The sequence below is a fragment of the Bos taurus genome, chromosome 13 (genome assembly GCF_002263795.3).
Source record: "Bos taurus isolate L1 Dominette 01449 registration number 42190680 breed Hereford chromosome 13, ARS-UCD2.0, whole genome shotgun sequence".
In the NCBI taxonomy this organism is placed as follows: Eukaryota; Metazoa; Chordata; class Mammalia; order Artiodactyla; family Bovidae; genus Bos; species Bos taurus.
The window spans coordinates 12,632,992-12,651,182 of NC_037340.1; the positions used below are offsets into that span (position 1 = coordinate 12,632,992).

Genomic DNA, 18,191 nt, shown 5'->3' on the forward strand with positions numbered 1-18,191 from the left:
GTCTTTTCCAATGAGTCAACTCTTCACATGAGGTGGCCAAAGTACTGGAGTTTCAGCTTTAGCATCATTCCTTCCAAAGAAATCCCAGGGCTGATCTCCTTTAGGATGGACTGGTTGGATCTCCTTGCAGTCCAAGGGACTCTCAAGAGTCTTCTCCAACACCACAGTTCAAAAGCATCAATTCTTCAGCGTTCAGCTTTCTTCACAGTCCAACCCTCACATCCATACATGACCACTGGAAAAACCATAGCCTTGACTAGATGGACCTTTGTTGGCAAAGTGATGTCTCTGCTTTTGAATATGCTATCTAGGTTGGTCATAACTTTCCTTCCAAGGAGTAAGCGTCTTTTAATTTCATGGCTGCAGTCACCATCCATCTTCAGTGATTTTGGAGCCCCCAAAAATAAAGTCTGACACTTTCCACTGTTTCCCCATCTATTTCCCATGAAGTGATGGGACCAGATGCCATGATCTTCGTTTTAGGTCACCTATAAAGTCAACTTTGGGTGTGAAACCAGAAGTGTTTCTGAATTCAGAAGTTTCAGTTTTTAGGAGGGTGACACAGTACACATAGTGCATGTTACTTGTGGGGACAGCACAAGTGGGGTCTGGGATAGGATGTTGTAATCAAACATACTAATTCTGCAAGGAACTGAGTGTTCATTTAAATAAGATAAAGCCCATAATAAATAGTCATAGGACATTGCAGTTGCTACCCAGTGAGTTTAGGTGACAAATTATTTACAAAAATTTTTTGGTTTTCAGAGCTTTGTTAATTTCAGAATTACAGATCAGGAATTATGGACCTGAATTTGTTTTTAGTTTTTGTTTTTTTGCCACCCCGCATGGCATATGGCTGTTACTTCCCTGACTAGGGATTGAATCTGGGCTCTTGGCAGTGAGACAACAGAGCCCAAACCACTGGACTGCATTTTAAATTAAGTATTAGCAAATAGAAAAGATAAGCTGAGCAGATTAAAAAAAATTGTTTTTCATCTATTGTCTTATTTTAAGTGTGTCTTTGGTCTAACTTTTTGTAACCCCTTTTGTAACCACTCCTTTACCCAAAGCATTCGGGCAAAGACTTATTTCATATCTATTTATGTCAAATGTACTTACAAGTATTTTTACTTTATAGACACCAAAAGGTTGTCTGTCATGTTGTTTCACAATGCCCAGCATATCACTCTGCAGCAAAGGAAAGAACCAGACAAAAAATCAGCAACTTAGTAGTGAAAAGCATAATCAAAATGTTAGGTTCACCTTCTTCTAATACAACTTGACCTTCTTATATGCCATTTCTGTTAATCTTATGTTATTTGTTCATTAAGGTCTTAGCTAAAATATAAGTATAGCTTTAACACCATGTTAATCTATATATTCCAGTTACTTGTAAGAGGGTAACAAACTGTCCTAAACTCAATGGCTTAAAATAGTTTATTATTGCTCTTGTGGTCCTGCGGGTCCCATGGGTTGACTGAGATGGCCTTATTTGGGGTTTCTCATGGGGTTGCATAGTTGGGGCTAAAGGCACAGTGAAGGTTTGACTGTGTAGAATGTCCAAGATGGCACACCCATCTGGCTAGCAGTTGATACAAGGGCTCAGCCAAGGTTATCATTCAAGCCACCTGTGTGTGGCCTCTCTGGCTTGAGCTTTCTACAGCATGATGGCTGAGTTCTGGGAGAAAGCCCATTAAAAATAAGTATTCCAGAGACCCAGGTGGAGGCAGAAATATTTCTTATGATCCAGCCTTAGAAATCACCTAACATCATTTCTACCTGATTCTTTTCATCAAAAGTGAGTCACAGGCCCAGCCCAAATTCAAGAGGAAGATGATATGAAAGGATGTGGATGTTGAAGGCATGGCTCATTGAGGGGTGGGGTTATCTTTGAAAACAACCCTCAGACAACATATATAGATATATATTTACAGAGTTTAAAAGTAAATTAAAAAAATTCATATACACAGAGACAAAAGTTTTATTGCCCTGCAATGGAGACAAAAATGCCTTGAAATTGTACTTCAATTTTTTTTTCAATATCTTAGAACTTTTGAACACAGGCAAAAAACAGATAAATGGAATGACTGACATCTAAGAGGTAGTCAAATGTACAGCTGAAGTAAGGAAACTCTGAGTTGAGCAGACAGGAGAAATTCTCTAAAGCTATAAAAATATAAGGACAGGCTTTTCAAATGCTGTGACATTATTATAGGTCTCTGGCAAACCATGATAACCCTTCTGGTATATAATCAGGATCAGGTTGGCTTACGAACAAAAGACGGGAGGAGATGATGAGGCAGCCCCTGTAGTTGTAAACCAATCATTCCTACCTTTTTTTTTTTCTTTTGAGTCACACACCCTATTGAGCATATGAGAAAAGTTAGGAAATTTTTTTCCAAGAAAAAAATGTATTTTTAAAATTTAAGTAGAGCTGATATACAGTATTATACAGAAAAAATATATATTTGTTTACTTTTGTTCCCTCCTCCATTCTTTCTTCCCTTGTTTCCTTCTCTCTTCCCTCCTTGTCTTCCTTCATTCCTTCTATGATTATTTATAGATCACTGATTCTATATTTCAGACACTGATCTGGACCAAGGGATAGAGTAGGGAAGACAGATCCCTTCTCTAGTCTCACAGCGTGTCCATTCTTATGATACAGAGACAGAAGAAACCCGAGTATACTAATAAACAAGACAACCCCAGAATGTTATAAGGAACAAACTGTGCACACAACATCTTGCGTACAATTCTATGGGGTTCACAGTCATGCCATCGACCCTTCTTCCTTGCTGTGTGATCAGTAACTTCTCTTTTAGGGTAAGTTTTCAATGTAAGTAGTGTGGATATGGTTGCTGATTATCCATTGCTTTGCCACTTATACACGGTACAAAGATGTTGACTGGCCTAAGCTGTTTTCAACAACTAAGGACAATTATATGCAGTGTCATTTGAGCTGATTTTCCTAACCAATGGAAAAGCACTGATGGCTTCTGATGACATTTCAGAAAGTACTACTGCTCGTGAGCACAAAAATGTGCATTGCAAGGCTTTCCATAGCTTTCAGTTCAGTTCAGTTGCTCAGTTGTTTCCGACTCTGTGACCCCACGGACTGCAGCATGCCAGGCTTCCCTGTCCATTACCAACTCTCAGAGCTTACTTAAACTCACATCCATCGAGTTGGTGATGCCAACCATCTCATCCTCTGTCGTCCCCTTCTCCTCCTGCCTTCAATCTTTCCCAGCATCAGAGTCTTTTCCAATGAGTCAGTTCTTCGCATCAGGTGGCCAAAGTATTGGAGTTTCAGCTTCAACATCAGTCCTTCCAATGAATATTCAGGACTGATTTCCTTTAGGATGGACTGGTTGGATCTCCTTGCAGTCCAAGAGACTCTCAAGAGTCTTCTCCAACACTACAGTTCAAAGCATCAGTTCTTCCGTGCTCAGCTTTCTTTATAGTCCAACTCTCACATCCATACATGGTTACTGGAAAAACCATAGCTTTGACTAGACAGACCATTGTTGGCAAAGTATGTCTCTGCTTTTTAATATGCTGTCTAGGTTGGTCATAGCTTTTCTTCCAAGGAGCAAGTGTCTTTTAATTTCATGGCTGCAGTCACCATCTGCAGTGATTTTGGAGCCCAAGAAAATAAAGTCTCTCACTGCTTCCATTATTTCCCCATCTATTTTGCCAGGAAGTGATGGGACTGGATGCCATGATCTTAGTTTTCTGAATGCTGAGTTTTAAGCCAACTTTTTCACTCTCATCTTTCACTTTCATCAAGAAGTTCTTTAGTTCTTCTTCACTTTCTGCCATAAGGTTTCCATAGCTTTACTAAAACCAAAAAACTGCCCCCTCAAGGGAGCTATCTGCTTCCCCTTATTAAAAAAATTAAATGAATCCATTAGCCTTGGGTTCACATTTCAAATTCTCATTTTACAGGAGACTCTGGGAACCCACCCTTTCATCCATATTCTGAAGACGACAGTGAAGGGTGTATGATTTGCTTTGTAGTTTTTTTTCCTTTATGTCCTATGTTCTTCTGTTCTCACCACAGATTGTGCTTCTGGCCTTGGTTATTATGACATCCTGTGAGGATTTAAACATATACTTTTACCTTTGGCAACATTTTAAGTTTTTTTTCATTAGCATAACTTTTGCAAAAATGAAATGCAAATATCCATTTATCTTATTCCATTGTAATATATGAGACATAGCTCTAAACTTTTTGTTATTTGAGAAATATTTTAATTGGTAATATAAAACTGTTACTCCATGTTTTTTTCTACTTTTTGGTGATTTATGAATATCAGGCTTTTATGCTTTCTTCAGTTAAAGGGTATTTTAATATCTGGCATTTCATTGGAATGAATGTAAAACTGGAGTGAGAATAATCCAAATATAATTACTTAAGGGATTGGTAAAATACATCCCTGTGGGTCAGATCCACCTATTTTCATAATAAATTTCTAGTGGAACACAGGCACACTCATTCTTTTACATGTTGTGTATGGCTGTTCTCGTGTTTGCTCTTTCCCCTTTAAAAACAAGTTTGCCCATACCTGATTTAGAGCAAAAATGATTCTATTTCCTTGCTAATGATTGACACAGATTCTATGTATTTATCATATGCCATAGATAAGTGAATTTACATGACTACTATGTGTCAAACACTATGCTGGGGATATAAAGACAGAAATTTGTGTTTATAGCTTAACAATAGCTCCAAGATGATTAATTTGAAAAAATTATGTTAAGTCCCTAAATTTATACCTTCCTATCATAGTTCAGTTGGTAAAGAATCCACCCGAAATGCAGGAGACCCCTTGGGAAGATCCCCTGGAGAAGGGAAAGGCTACCCACTCCAGTATTCTGGCCTGGAGAATTCCATGGACTGTATAGTCCACGGGGTCGCAAAGAGTCGGACACGACTGAGCAACTTTCACTTTCACTTTTCAAGAATGAATATAGGTTTTATACTGAGATGTGACACTTTGACTTGGGAGAAAATGTGGGTTTTTCTGAACTTTAATCATGCTATAATTGCAGTATAAAATTGAATCAGTGCTGCCCAGAATTAGATCTAAAGTTTTCAAAAAATTACCCTTATAAATTTATGGAAAAAAACATCTGAAATTTCCACTTTATTTTGCCAAGTGAGCCTGGGGCTGGGGTTGTTCATCCAAAATCCTATTAATTCATTATCTGGTGACTCCAGGTCCTTGTTTATGAAGTTCTCAAGGAAGTCCCTTGAGTAACATCTCCTGTGAGTCTATGGTCCCCAAGGCCACCTGAAATGAGAGCTCAACCACAAAAACAGCAATTTAATTCAATAAACATTTACCGAGGGCCTACCATGTGGGAAGCAATCTACTGATGCAGTGGGGGCTCCTGTCTTTTAGAGATTCAAAATATCCCAATCTGCAGGATCCTCATGAAAGAATTCTATAACTTTTGGAGAAGTGTTTAGGTGTTGAAAAAGTTACCCATGTCCTGCCAACTCCTGATCTGTTTTTACCCCAATTCATTTCATGTATCAGACTGTTCATGGTTTTTGGCTGTTCCCTGAAGGATGTGGGATCTTAGGGATCGAACCAGTACTCCCTGCAGTGGAAGCACTGAGTCCTAACTACTGGACTACCAGGGAAGTCCTGCTCTTGTTGGATCAGAATCATTAAACACTAGTCTTCACAAATCTGGCTTAAATGTATGAAGGCAGACCCAAAGGGTATACAATTGTATTTTCTTAGTGTACAAACAAGGTCACAACACTTGTGAGCTCTAAGGAGAAGCCTAAAGGCTGTTTGAGACCTAACCAACGGTAGGCTCCGTTCTTGAAAAAGAATCCTTTGGAAGAGCCCAGTGACCCTGCCTCCTCCTCCACCCCTCCTCTCCCAGAACACCCAGTTTCTTGGTGTCAGTTTTCAGAAGCTGGAAAGAGAGATAATAGCAGCCATGCAGAGTTGCCAGCTTTAGTAACTCTAGTTCCTGGAATGAAGGACAGGAAGCCTTTAGATATCAGCACACCCTAACTCTGCTAGCTCCTATTGCATAAATCATTTAGCTGTCAGCTAATTACAGTATTGGAAAGTTTACATCATTCATCTTTTTATGGAACCTCTTGATGGAAGATTCTGGATACGAAAACTCTTGACAATTTCCACGATCTTAAAAAAGGAACGCTGACCTAGAGAAAGATGGGACAAAAGATGAGCATCTTTCAAGCAGCAATGAGATCTTACACAGTAGCCTATTTAAAGTGGTGCTGATGAGCACTTAGATTAAGTTCTTGGAAAAAGACAGAAATGTGACTTTTGTCAGACCCAATGCCATTTTATTGAAAGCATAGTTATTTTGCACTTACTGAGTATACTATGCACTTGCTTCCAGGTAACAACCCTATGAGGCAAGTATTAAAATGCCACTTTACAGATAAACTGAGGCATACAGAAAATTAGTGTCCAAGCTCTGACAGCTGGTGGGTAGTAGAGCCAGAAACGAAACACGAGGCAATCTGGCTGCAGAGCCCATGGCTCTCGGCCACTGCTCTGCTGACCTCACCCCTGGTGTCAGCCATTCCTCGACCTGCCAGTGGACACCAGCTGAAGCCTGTCGTTTTCGTGCAATTACTCGAAGCCCCGCTCCAGGTCCTAGCTCTGCAGTCCCTCCTGGACCCTCTCTCTCTCTCTCTCTCCTCCCTCGGGGTCCCGGGGGCCGCTCCTGGCTACGCTTCCTGGGAAGCGGCGCCAGCACCCTGCGGCCCTGGCAGCGCGCCCCCGCGGCCGGCGGGAATACGCGGGAGCAGCGCGCACGTGCCGCCGGGAAGGGGCCGCCCGGGCCGCGCCAAGATGGCGGCGGCCGCGGCCGCAGCGGCGACGGTTGGCGGCGGCCCGTGAGGCGGGCGGGGCCGGCGGCTCGGAGGCGGGGTCCCGGGTGAGCTGCTCTGGGAGGCGGGGGGCCGTTTCCATAGCGGCGGCAGGAGGTGTCGCGCCGGGGAACTTCCTGGTTCCCGGGCTCGGCTTTGCCGGGATCCTCTCGGAAGGGAAACAATGGGGCGGAGGGCACTGCGGTAGCCGCCGCCGCTGCGCCGGGACCTGCTCGGCCCCCGGGGACCCCCCGCCCGCAGCCTCCGCCGACGGGACCGTTCGGAGGTAAGTTCATTTTCCCCTTTCCCACTGCGAGGGGCTGGCGGCGGCGGGGCTTGGCCGGCTTCCCCCGGACATGGACTCGGAGGTGGCCCTGGGGAACCGGACGCCGCCATTCGCGGCCGCAGGGGAGGTGGACGAGCGGCGCTCCCGGCCCCCGCCCTCGAGGGGGCCGGCTCCGGAAACGCGCGCGGCCGTCCGGCCCCCGCCCCCTGAAGCCCGGACGGCTGGGTGCTGCGGGTGTGATTGGCAGGTCGGCGGGCGCCGGGCGAGGGGCGCCGGGGTGCGTGCGGGCTGGATCTGGCTGGGACGGCGCGGGAGGGGGACCTGCCGACCGGTGAAGGGGGCTCGTGGAAGGGGCGGGGGTCGGCCAGATCCCGGGGTAGGGGAGACCCGCTGCCTCTCCACCCCCACCCCCCCCCCACCCCCCCGGCAAGTTTCGGTCCCCGGGAGACGTGTCTCCCTTGCAAGTTTCAGTTGCGTCCTCCAGAGTCCAAGTGGGCAGGACCGAGGCAAACTTCGTTCTTTTAAAATTATTGCCTTCCTGCCGCGGAACTTCGTTTCGACTAGGCAAGGGGAGGATGGGGCTGAATGAGGGCTTTGGAGAACCTGGAAATCTGTGCGCCTTTGCAAAGTTTGCAAAATACTTGGGAGCTCACAGCCGGGTGTTGTTGGTGCGGCAGTTGTGATGCGGGCGAACGGTTACTCGTAGGTATTTTAATTGAAATTGTGAGGGCTCTGTGGATCCACGGGTGAACATTTCTGTACACTGAAATGCCCCCCGTCCCCCGCCCTTCATTTTAATCCACAGATGCTTTTTAGTCGGTAGATTTCATCAGGAGCTAAATGAATCGCTTATGGGACTGGGAAGGAGTTTTGAATTGGAGCAATAACAAGTCATGGAAATAATGTGACATATAGAAAAAAAGTGGGGACGCGGTTTTAAGTACTTTGCTAGAAGAAAGTTATTTCAATCGTGTATTAATCCATTTATAAATAGAAGTAAGTCTTTGGGATACTTAATATTTCGTAGCGCGGAGGTCGGACAAAACTTTAGATACCACCCTGCCCAACTCCCTCATATATTGAATCTATGGGAAGTTCTGTTCAGGAAAGTCAGAGTGCTTTTTTCTTTTGTGAAGTCATCTTAATAAGAATCAGATTAGGCAGCATTAAATGGACGGTGGTTTATTTGCTTTTATTTCTCACTCTGTCAGACCCTAAAGTTAAGAAAAATGATACTGAGCTTGCTTTTTTTTTTTTAATAGTAAAGTTTGTAAACATCATCTAGTTTATTACTTAAAATGGATATTGTTCCTATGTTATGTTCTATATAGCCAATTGAAATATGTAAAAATGTAAGAGAAAAGAAGCTACACGAATAAAAGTATAAATTAAAAAACCAGTGCCTTAATTGCCAGTACAGGTATTCTGAGTTAATAGAAATTCCTTTGCTGATTATGTCTTTAAAGAATCACTCAGGTGTTACAAGGGCATCAGAGAAGCATCATTTCCCAAACATTAAAAACCTGGGCCCTAAGTCTTGCTGTTGATGCCTACTTAATGTTTTTAACTAGCAGACCTGGCTCTCTGGGGTTAGGGTTATGTTTCTGGTGAGAATAGCCCATTACCAGTTATGACATTGTTTTGATATGAAATAGCTCCTTGGGAGGACAGCTGCCATTGGTTAAACAAGCCAGTAGGTACAAGTGTTGGCTTTGGCACCATCTGTTAATTGGCTGGTCATCCTTGGGAACTGAGGCAACTTCCTGGTATGGCAGATGCAAGCTGGGTCCCAGTGCCAGGCAGAGGTTGCAGGGTCAGTTTGGTTTTTGGTCAGTTCAGTCTTTGCCCATGGTGTTCCCATCTATCTCAAGGTACTGTTACATTTTGTAGCTATTGAAGATGAGTGAAAAAGAGACCAGTAAATTTAAGCTAGTGGCAAGTTGAAACAAAATTACTTTGATTGTAAATGCTAGTAATGTTAAGGCAATTTGAAGTCCTACAAAAAACTTAAAGACACAATACCAGAACTTTTAAGAATTGCTGCTTCAGTTAGAAAGTGGCAAGTGATTACATTTTCTGGTTTATGCTTGCAATTTCACTTCAACCATTTTTGTTTTGTTTAGTGAAATAGTACTGTTACCAATAATACTCTGATCGTTTATTACCAGAAAGGTATAGTTTGTCCTTCAGTGTGATTTTTGAAAGGTGTATTGTCTTGCTAGATATGATTTATTTATATTTAGTGTCTCATTTTTTTCCTTTAGAAAGTGTCTCAATTTTTACAGTAAAAGTCAAAACCAAAGTAATACTCATTTGAAAGAAATCTGACTTCTACAACACTTCTTTATAGTATGTGGACATTAGAGCCTGAGAATTAATCACAGACACTTGAACTCTCAACTGGTCTCTGCCATTTCCAGGTTATGCGCATTTCATGAAGATAACTTAGTTTTTAAAGGTTGTTTCTTTGTAAAATTGGGGAGAATTATAAATTCACATTTGTTTATTCAACAGATATTTCTTGGGTGCCTTCTTGTACGCACAGCCTTGTGTCATATACCTTGTTTTGAACAACTAGAGGGATCAGTCCTGTGAAGTACAGTACCTGGAACTATAAAACCAGTCACCAGGGAACCTGACTTGATTGGGAGGGGCAGGGCAAGCTGTCCTGAGGAAGTTGCTGGTAAGACCTGAAGGATGAGGAAGAGATGGCAGGTGGAAGGGTGGGACACTGAGGATGAAGGAGCGTGTAGAGAAGAGAATGCTTGTGGGTGAGAGAGTTCTCTCTGTGGCACCTGTCCCACCACTGTTGCTTGTGGGGGGAAGGTTGGCTCTTGGCCTCATGAGCTGTCATCGTCTGAACCAGGTGGCTCAGCCTTTGTAGAAAGAGAGTCCGTCCAGATGACTCCGACCTCGCTAGACTGGTGATGACTGCACACTTTGGTGTCCACTACTATACAACTCTGGCACTGATTATTTGATAATTTCTATATCTGTAAAACTGGAATTAAAAGTTAAAAAAGTTCTTTGATTTCCTTAGACAGACTGTATAATATTGGTGTTTTAAAATTTGATAACATTTTCCTTAGAAAAGCTCAGACAGCCTTATTTAAAATGTCTAATCCTCACAAAATGCAAGTAGCAATTCACTGTAAGCTCTGGAGTTTCACATCTTGTTTGGTTAAGTATTTGGGGCTGTAAAAGGATTACTTAATTATCCTCTGAGAGAGGTATATGTTGCACCTGTGTCTTGATGACATTGATACTGGTGTAGAAGTTTTCATTTTATCCTGGAGTTTTCCTTCACTGAATTAACAAGGGAATTAAAAAATATTAGAGTAATGCTTTTCATGAAATAAGTGAAAGAATATCATTTTAAGCTTCTTAATATATTAATTTTGGTTGTCCTCTATGCTCAGTCGTGTCTGACTCTTTGCAACCCCATGGACTGTACCCTTCCAGGATTCTCTTGTCCATGGAATTTTCCAGGCACGAATACTGGAGTGGATTGCCATTTCCTTCTTCATTGAGTGTGAACTCAGAGCAGAGTATGGAATTTTGCAGGCAAGAATACTGCAGCGGGTTGCCATTTCCTACTCCAGGGAATCTTCCCGACGCAGAGATTGAACCAGCCTGTCCTGCATTGGCAGACAGATTCTTCACCACTAGCGCCACCTTAGAAGCCCCCGCATGCCCTCTAAAAGGTGGAAAATGTGTGAGACATATAGTACATAGTTGAAATCCCAACGTACACGTAGTGCCAGAGCAGAGGGAGAAGAGTAAGACATTCAGTATTTGAAGTAACAGATCAGTATTTGAAGAGATACTTCACATAGATGTATTCTAAATTTTAGAATATTTCAAAATGAAGCTAAAGACTGAAGAATATCCATAAAATAACCCTCTTCCCCCAAATCTAAATATATCACAGTAATCTAAAGAAAACAAAGACAGAGAATATCTTAAAAGTGAAACCATTTACCTCAGACTGGGACTTGAACCCATGTACCGTGACTCGAACCCAGCCAAAACCCAGTTTGGGACTCAAACTCATGTGGCTGGGACTTGAACCCAGCCAAAACCCTGCTTGGAACTTGAACCCACGAGGCTGGGACTTGAACCCAGCCAAAATCTTGTTTGGGACTTGAACCCAGCCAAAACCCAGTTTGTGACTCTAACCCAGCCAAAACCCTGCTTAGAACTTGAACCCACGTGGCTGGGGCTCAAACCCATCCAAACACCATGGTACCTGATTTAAGGACCTAGTGAAGCTCAGATTCTTGATGTCCCATCGCATAAAGAATTCAGTGAGAGAAAAAGTGATAGGTAAGAAGTGGATTTATTCAGATTCAGAGAGAAGCACACTCCACAGAGTGTGGGCCATCACAGAAGGAGAGTGTGCCCTTAGTGATTTTACACAGATCAGTAATGGCAGATTAATATTTTATTGTGGAATTAACGCAGCGTTTGTAAGCCAGTTAGTTCTCTGGGTTTTTTTTTTTCCTCCTTGTTTCTTTTTGTTTGTTTTCCTTTTGAATCTTTTAATGCTTGTTACCATATCTGTAGTTAGAAAAGAAAAGGTGAAATACGGCTTTGAAAACTGAGTGACAATGGAAATAAATGTGGAAAGTAAAATTTATAAAGGTTAGGTATGTGAGTGGGGGATAGATATTTCTGTGTATTTTGCTGATGCCTGTTATAAAAAATGAACTGGCAGATAATAACAATTGATATGAATGTTTAAAAATTAAGAGGAATGTATTTGTCTCACCTGTTCCATGTTCCTTTTTTCTGGATTTGTTTTGGATTGATTTAAAAAAAAATAATTATTCCATTTCCTCCTTTTTTTAATTACCTTGGGATTATATATTCTTTTACTCTTCCTTAGTATTTGCCTAAGAAATTCTAATCTTTTCTCTACTTATCAAAGTGTAATATTGAGACTTTCACCCTTTTTCCACATAATGTAAGTCAATTTTAAAACATGGAAGTCAATTTCCTTCCTTTTTTTTGTATTTCATTGTTATGTTTTAAAATGTATGTATGTTTTATACCCCCAAAGACCTATTTCTATTGTTTTGTACCATTATTATCCAATCAGGCTTACTGCCCTTTTCTTCTTCCTTATGTTACTGACTTTCTGTCTGGAAAAATTTTCCATCTGCCTGCAGAATACCCTTTAGTGTTTTCTTTAGAGTGGATTTAGATTTACTGACAAAATCTAAAACGTTTAGTTTGAGAATGTTTTTATTTCACGTACATTCTTGAAAGATACATTTTGCTAGGTATAGAATTCTAGATTGGCAATACGCACATACATATATTTGTATATTCTTTGGAGAAGAGATTATTCTATAATATTTGTCTTTGTTGCTATTGAGAAGGCAGCTGCTGTTTATCACTTCTTTGTTGATAATTTCTTTCTTCCTCAGGCTATTTTCAGGCTTCCCTTGTGGCTCAGCTGGTAAAGAATCTGCCCGCAATGCAGGAGACCTGGGTTCCATCCCTGGGTTGGGAAGATCCCCTGTAGAAGGGAAGGGCTCCCCACTCCAGTATTCTGGCCTGGAGAATTCCATGGACTGTATAGTCCATGGCGTCACAAAGAGTTGGACATGACTGAATGACTTTCACTTCACTTTCATAGGCTGTTTTTAAGATTTTCTTTTTGTCTTTCAGATTTGATTTCAAATGATCTCTCTCTCCTCTCCTCCCTTTTCTTTTCATAGCTGTTTATGCTGTGACCTGGTGTCTTTCATCTGTCTTGGATAGTTTTCAGCTGTCATCTCTTCTAATGTTGCCTCTCCCCATTTCTCCTGCTTAATCTTTCTGAGACTTGAGTTACCCAGCGTTAGGTCTCGGTAACTCCACTGTGTTTCACCTGCCTTCTGGGTTTTAATTTTTTTTTCTAGTGGTTCAGTTTACCTCTGGCCTTTCAGTTTAGTCTTCATCTCTAATTTGTTCTTCAATGTATTCATTTTCTGGATTCTTAATATTCGTTGCTGTATTTTTCATTCTAGAATTTCAGTTTGGTTCTTTTAAAAATCTGCTATGCCACTTCTATAGTTTATAATTCCCTGTCAAAATGTGCAAGCTCTTCACATGTCTCTGAACAGAGTAAGCAAGTAACTCTGTCCCAGAGTCCTGCAGAAGTTTTCCTGTGGTCTCTTATTCTTTGAGGAGTGTCAGCTCCGTGTATGCATGCTCATTGTGTACTGTTCACTGTATTTGACAGATTATTTCTAGAAGTAAATGTAGATTTAGATGAGGATTTTTCTGTTGCTTTTGCCAGGCACTTAGGATCACCTTGATTCAAACTGAGATTTATTTTAGTGTCTGTGCAAAGACTGGTTTGGTTTACTTTTTGTGTTATCCTTTCTTCTGGGATTCAGCTTTTTGAGGTCTTATTACAGACGGGGGTGTGGCTCCCTTAGTGGCTCTTGTACTCTGATTTGCTGTCTTCTGAGTCCTCAAGGCTGCTTAAGTATAAATGAGCCCCTCAGGCACCTTTTTTGATTGGGTAAACGTTTCCAGGAGGAAAGAAGCTCCAGGCTTCTTTGTATTACAATTATTTCTCCATTCTGCTTTTAACAGATATCTGCATTATTTCCAATTTTGGACTGTTAAAATAAAGCATTCTTATATATGTATTTTGTTGAACATATGGACTCCTTTCTTTTGGAAATATCCCTAGAAATAGAATTGTTGAGTAAATATTTAACTCTTGTAGTTATTATCAGTTTTTCAAAGTGGTTGTACCAGTTTTTAACCCTTTGATATTTTTAATAATTAAAAAATATACTTTACGTGTATGTATTTAAGTCTAGGTTTCTGTCTCTAAGAATGTTGTGTATTATGTGGCCTAGCTTTGTTGGAAATGCAGGCCCCTTGTCTTTTATGTAACTCTCATGAGTTTGTGTTTTACTCTCCCAGCTGATACTTAGTTATTGGTAAATAGAGGCTTACTAGGATAATCTGGTTGTGAGATAGTAGACTCATTTTGAAACAGCATCTTAGAATCCGTATTCAAATGAGTACTAGGTGTAGTTACTGTTAGTAGACCGTATCAGTTGCTGAAGAGAAATTTCTCAAATTTCTTTTTAGAAGTTGCTTTTTAAAATATTGAACCCTATTTGTCATCAATTTATATCACATTTTATTGTTGGTTTGAATTCTAAGCTCCTTCACCAGACTTGCTTGGGAATATTTTTCTTTTACAAACCCTTTTTCCTCCAGAGTTGATGATCTCTCATCACTGAGGATTGCCAAAGGAATATCATCTGGATTCCCCCTTAAAATTTAGGATTACCTTTGATTACTTCACTGTTAGTCTTTTTGACTTCCTTCCAAGTGTCCTTTGAATCTGCCCTTCTGTCCCCCTTTTCAAACATAACCAGCATTTCAGACCAGTTTGTTTTAGTTCATACTTGGTTTATTGCAATAATTTATTAATTGATTCTAGTTATAATGGTGAGGGATTAGAATATTCCTCAGTTACCCATTGAATTGAAATTGATTTTTAGGTCACAAACCTTTTAGTGCTCGAAAGAGAACTTAAAAATTGTTTCAACTCCTTTATTTTATAACAAGACCAAAAATGGACCCATGGTAATCCATGTGCCAGATATATGAGATATTTAGTTTATGAAAGCATTTTTTTTCCCCATGCGTAATCCCTTGACTCCCATCTTTTTTAGGACTTTTGTCCTGACTGCGTTCTGTTAGTTGGGACCAGGTTTGTGTCTATTGCTGTATCTTGAGCCCTTTGAAAAGTTTTACATGTTGTAGAGCTGAATTAGTATCTATTGAATGGATGGATACATACTTGTGTTTAGAATCCAGCTCGATGTAAATCCTTAATGTAGGGCCTGGAATCCTGCCTACTTTTCTTTATAGTTCTCATGGTATCTGCTATAGGGCTTACTATTACAGTTGTCTGGAATTTTTAACTGACTTTTAAATTTTATTTGTATTTATTTTTGGCTGTACCGGCTCTTCTTTGCTGTGCACAGGCTTTCTCTAGTTGTAGTGAGCAGGGGTTACTCTCTTTGTTGCTGTGTGTGGGGCTTCTCTTGTTGCAGAGCATGGACTCTGGAGCCTGTAGACTCAGTAGCTGTGGTGCAGGGGCTTAATTGCCCCGCAGCACATGGAATCTTCCTGGACCAAGGATTGAATCCTTGTATTGGTAGCTCAGTTCAGTCACTCAGTTGTGACTCTTTGCGACCCCATGGACTGCAGCTCGCCAGGCTTCCCTGGCTATCACTAACTCCCGGAGCTTATTCAAACTCATGTCCAGCGAGTTGGTGATGCCATCCAACCGTCTCATCCTCTGTCGTCCCCTTTTCCTCCCACCTTCAATCTTTCCCAGCTCAATGTGTGCTGTGTGCTTAGTCGCTCAGTCGTGTTTGACTCTTGCGACCCCATAGAGTGTAACCTGCCAGGTTCCTTTGTCCATGGGATTCTCTAGGCGAGAATACTGGAGAGGTGGGCTGCCATTTCCTTCTCCAGAAGATCTTCCTGACCCAGGAATCGAACCCAGGTCTTCCTTATTGCAGGCAGACTCTTTACTGACTAAGGTCTTTTCCAGTGAGTCAGTTCTTCACATCAGGTGGCCAGAGTATTGGAGTTTCAGCTTCAGCATCAGTCCTTCCAATGAATATTCAGGACTGATTTCCTTTAGGATGGACTGGTTGGATCTCCTTGCAGTCCAAGGGACTCTCAAGAGTCTTCTTCAACACCACAGTTCAAAAGCATCAATTCTTCAGCGCTCAGCTTTTCTTTATAGTCCAACTCTCACATCCATACATGACTACTGAAAAAACCGTGTATTGGTAGGCAGATTCTTAATCATTGGACCACCAGGGAAGTCCTTAACTGACTTTTAAAATGAAGCCAGACCCCTGATAATCAGAGATACGGTAGCCTTTATTTTAGCTTTTATCTGTAGACCTCAGGCATTATGTATAGTTCTGATAGGATATATTAAGTGCGTTAGGCAAATATAAGGTAGTTTGGAAATACCCACCTCTCTGTAACTGAGATAGGAAAGGAAACCTTGGGAAGGACATTTGTCTTTCCTAAATACCTAGAAGTTGCCCAGTGTAAAGCTACTACTAGAATTTGATAAGTCCTTCTGGAAACCTAACTTAAATTCTACCTGCAGAAGGGGAAATCAGATCTCATTCTTATCTGCTGTTTCATTAACATACACGTGTAAACAAACCTAGGAAATTGGATGATTTCTCATTTTGCCCATCTCCTTCTCTGATCTTATTAGTCGGAAGTACTTCGTTAATTTAGTGAATGGGCTAAATAAACCTCCTTTTACTCTAGCTGTAGTAGAAGATTGGCTTTACTTCTTTTGAGCAGGGAAAACACAGAAAGCCTTGAAAATTTAGAATTGTGTTTTGGGGGGGTAAATTGCAGAGAGAATGAATATTCTTTATAGAGAGCTCAAGAATTGTGAAAGTACAGTGGTGAGACCATCCATGTCAATGAATGACTTTAATAGTCATCATTCATTGGACTGCAGCCCTCCAGGCTCCTCTGCCCATGGAATTTTCCAGGCAAGATTACTGGAGTGGGTTGCCATTTCCTTCACCAGGGGATCTTCTTGACCCAGGGATCAAACCTGCGACTGTTAGTCTCCTGCATTGGCAGACAGTTGCTTTACTGCTGGCGCCACCTGGGAAGCCCACTTTAGTATTAACTGAAGTTATTTGTTTATCTGGCATGAGAAGATATTACCCTGGAATGCCCTGACATATTTATTTCAACCATGAACTGTGCACCTGAGTTAAGGAGAGGCTCTAGAATTGCTGGGATGTGAGTTCCATGCGAAAGGGGTCTTTGGTTTGTGGCTGTGTCTGTGGAGCCTGGAACACTCCCTGGCTTGTAATAGCTGCTCAGGAAATATTTATTGAATGAATAGTAAATTTGTATATTATCTGTTGTATTGTATATTATTCTATTTTAAATTTAAAAATTGAACATTAATCATTTTAAGTTTTGGTTTATAAGCCTTTGGGGTATTACATTTAAGTTCTCTGAGACATCATTTCTGATATTTCTTATTGGTTGTGAGAAGGTTGCACAAAGGACATTGGAGAGCATTCATTCACTTGTCGTTAAAATCTTTTTGAGGTGTTTTTAAGTGGATACAGCAAACTCCATTCCATGTAAATTAACAGCTATTCATTTATGCAGTCCCTCATTATTGCACATTTAAGTTAAAAATTTTTTTTTTTGCTGTTACCAATAATGCTTCTAATAAGAAAATTTTCTTAAGCTTTTTCTTGGGATGACAGTTCAGTACATAGTAATTTAGCAAAACAGGGTTTAGGAATTTCTACTAAAAAATGAACTTGGGTTATACAGCTGTGAGATCAGAATCTCCAGTGATCAGATAGCTAAGCAATGCAGCTCATTGGGAAGGCCAGCTTCTTCCGCATCTGGATAAAGAATGAATATCCGTCTCTTCACGTCAGTTCTGTCTTGCATTTTATAGTGAACCTGGCTATCACTTGTATTTGTCTCTTTCTCTTAAAGACCAGGAGAAGGCAATGGCGCCCCACTCCAGTACTCTTGCCTGGAGAATCCCATGGACAGAGGAGCCTGGTGGGCTGCAGTCCATGGGGTCGCTAAGAGTTGGACACAACTGAGCGACTTCCCTTTCACTTTTCACTTTCATGCATTGGAGAAGGAAATGGCAACCCACTCCAGTGTTCTTGCCTGGAGAATCCCAGGGACGGGGGAGCCTGATGGGCTGCCATCTATGGGGTCAGATAGATTTGGCCACAACAGAAGTGACTTAGCAGCAGCAGCAGCTTAAAGAATGAGTCACTACGACTCTTTCTGCCTCTTAATTATGGCTTAAAGATTATAAATACATTTACCTCTTTTTTGCATGTGGCTACATAAATTTCTTTTATAATCATTTCTGAATTTTCCTGGAAAAGTTTTGCCTTTCATATTAAAATATAAAACATTCTGTTCATAGAAAGGACTATATGTAATAAGTGTGTTATATAAGTCTAATAG

The 18,191-nt window shown here is 41.1% G+C and overlaps 2 protein-coding genes across 6 annotated transcripts in view; one reads left to right on the top strand and one right to left on the bottom strand.

Moving 5' to 3' along the window:
* Nucleotides 1-18,191, top strand: part of USP6NL (USP6 N-terminal like) — a 211,476-nt gene that overhangs the window by 64,949 nt on the left and 128,336 nt on the right. For 2 of the 5 annotated variants that reach the window (XM_059892655.1, XM_025000675.2), the window contains exon 1: nt 7,015-7,154. The exons of 1 other annotated variant lie outside the window; for it this stretch is intronic. The gene's annotated coding sequence lies outside the window, so the exon portion shown is untranslated. Of the gene's footprint in view, nt 1-7,014; nt 7,432-18,191 lie in introns of those variants that run through there. 2 more of the 5 variants (XM_059892656.1, XM_059892657.1) reach the window with 2 other exon arrangements.
* Nucleotides 1,964-8,895, bottom strand: LOC132346866 (basic proline-rich protein-like). The gene is made up of 3 exons (XM_059892867.1): nt 8,856-8,895; nt 6,100-7,802; nt 1,964-4,092 (listed from the first exon to the last, which is right to left on the bottom strand). The coding sequence occupies exons 1-2, from the start codon at nt 8,893-8,895 to the stop codon at nt 6,430-6,432; spliced, it is 1,413 nt and encodes a 470-aa protein (XP_059748850.1). The 3' UTR covers nt 1,964-4,092; nt 6,100-6,429.